This window comes from Sander vitreus, unplaced genomic scaffold (assembly GCF_031162955.1).
Source record: "Sander vitreus isolate 19-12246 unplaced genomic scaffold, sanVit1 R1_20, whole genome shotgun sequence".
NCBI classification, from domain to species: Eukaryota; Metazoa; Chordata; class Actinopteri; order Perciformes; family Percidae; genus Sander; species Sander vitreus.
In genome coordinates this window covers 251667-254166 of record NW_027595399.1, presented here as the reverse complement: position 1 = coordinate 254166, position 2500 = coordinate 251667, and the positions used below count along the sequence as shown (strand labels likewise).

Here is a 2500-nt window from a genome sequence, read left to right as displayed (position 1 = left end):
AATATTTTTGTATTGTTTCAACCTTTAGTGTTGTGTTACAACGTTACCTGGTACTCTGCGCTGAGCGTGTGCGTGTCTGCGGCGGCGTGCTGCAGCGCAGCGTGATTCAGCGGGCGGGACGACGTGTGAAGCAGCTGGAGCCAGACCTCCTTCGGGGTGGAGACAGAACACACAGGCTCCGCCCCCAGGCTGCTCACGTCCAATAGCAGTGAGAGGTTGGAACCCCGCCTACGGAAAGAGCCAATCAAAGAAACAGAATGATGATGAGGATGTTCAGGGCCACGTTCAGCCTCGAAAATAACATAGCAACACGTTTATTTAAACTGAAACAGGGGTGCGTTGAACATCCTGTTCTGCCTTTTCATCAGGGATGTACATTTAAGTCCCGCCCCCACCGACGGGGTAAACAACTCCACAAAGTGTCGGTAGGTAGATGAGATTTAAGCACGTCCAATGATTGTTACAGCAGCCTTTGTCTACCAGAGAGGACAAGTTAGCTAAGCTAATGGTAGCTATGTATTAGCAAGCTAAGGGACTTGCAAACATTATACTAGAGCTTTCTGAGCTATCCACATTCAACTAACGCTGGAACACAAGTTGCATACTATCAAAATGCAGCTTTAGCTTAACTTACAGACTTGTAACTTGATTACTATACACGACATCTTGATGACAGCCAGGCTCCATCCTCCACCATTAGCCATCTTACTGACTGTGTGTACGTGTGTGTGTGTGTGTGTGTGTGTGTATTTCTCACCTCTCCTGCAGGCGGACCGAGACTTTGCGAGAAGGTGTAGTTATGGGTGGAGGCGTGGTCGGGTCCTCAGGAAGAGGGGAGGCCGGGCTGACTGCTGACATACTAGCAGTGTTTTTGTGTGTGTGTGTGTGTGTGTGCGTGTGTGTGTGTGTGTGTGTCTGTGTCTGTGCGTGTGTGCGTGTGTGTGTGTCTGTGTCTGTGTGTGTGTGTCTGTGTGTGTGTGCGTGTGTGTGTCTGTGTGTGCGTGTGTCTGTGTGTGCGTGAGTCTCAGCTGTTCATCACAACACCATGCTGTAGGAGACAGAAGAGACAGATTGTATGTATGATTTCAATTCTAATAGTTTGTTTTTATGAATGAAACTCCAGGCCTGTGTTTGTGTGATCCACACCCTGTAATTTAACACAAGACATGTTTGTACCAAGCATAATCACAAACTGTTTGTACACAAATACATTTAGCACAGGTGTTTCTCACACATCACTGCCAGCTCATTAGTCCTCAGGCTGAAACTGTGTGCAGCGCTGCATGTAAACAATCATGCATTCACAATCTTTCTTAAACTGCCAACATGGACAAGTGCAACGCATGTGTTTGTGACTAGTTATGTTCCAACCTTTCAGGCTTCGTTGAGGAATTTTATGAACAAATGTATGTGTGGATAACTTATTCAAAACATTTATTTATAATGACTTTAACTGACCACACACACACACACACACACACACAGAAACACACACAAACACCCACATACTTTTTATCAACGTTTCTGACATACTCAACACATAACAGACTAGAATATATAACCAACCAAGGAATAAAGAAAAGAAAGAGGATAAAATGAGAAGGAGGCTCCTCCCCTGACCCCTATTCAAGAAGGAAATGGCTGCAGGTATAAAGGAGTACTTGTACCTGTTAGTACTTACAAGATAGACATCTTAGACGGGAGCCAGACGCCACAAATAGCATCAGAACGAATAGCATTAGCTTTCCTGACTATCTGTCTATCAGCATGTAAACATAGTGATAGATTGTACTCACTGTTCTGTTCTCAAGTCTTTCTCTCGTCTTGTTTCAACTCAAACTTCTGTCTTTTCTGTACTCGCCCGATGGTTTTGTCATTAAAGAGCTTCCGTACTGAATGAAATGTTAAGTCGTGGGTCGCTGCAGGCGAATCGGTCTGTTGTCGCCTAAATTAAAGAAGTTTGACATGATGAGTAAATTTCTGACATAGTGACAAAGTGAATTTCCAGTCAGACCAACATTCAAACTGAGAACAACAACTCTCTGTGTGTTCACTTTGTTTCCACATCAGTTCGGATGTGAAACGTTTCAGTGTGTCTCCATCGGAAGAGTTCCCTCACAGCAGGAAGTTAGCACGCGCACACACACACACACACACACACACACACACACACACACACACACACACACACACACACACACACACACACACACACACACACACACACACAGACACACACACACACACACACACACACACACACACACACACACACACACACACACACACACACACACACACACACAAAGCACGCATGCACGCACACATATAGACACACACACACACACACACACACACACACACACACACACACACACACACACACACACACACACACACACACACACACACACACACACACAAAAGCACGCATGCACGCACACATATAGACACACACACACACACACACACACACACACACACACACACACACACACAC

The 2500-nt window shown here is 45.4% G+C and overlaps 1 protein-coding gene across 7 annotated transcripts in view; it reads right to left on the bottom strand.

Moving 5' to 3' along the window:
- Window positions 1-2500, bottom strand: part of LOC144513192 (tyrosine-protein phosphatase non-receptor type 7-like) — a 26047-nt gene that overhangs the window by 16590 nt on the left and 6957 nt on the right. For 5 of the 7 annotated variants that reach the window (XM_078244184.1, XM_078244189.1, XM_078244190.1 and 2 more), the window contains 2 exons: window positions 758-1048; window positions 48-228 (listed from right to left, as the gene is read on the bottom strand). In XM_078244184.1, coding sequence (XP_078100310.1) covers window positions 48-228; window positions 758-858 — 282 coding nt within the window. In that variant the 5' untranslated portion in view covers window positions 859-1048. Of the gene's footprint in view, window positions 1-47; window positions 229-757; window positions 1049-1796; window positions 1946-2500 lie in introns of all 7 variants that reach the window. The other 2 variants (XM_078244186.1, XM_078244187.1) reach the window with 1 other exon arrangement.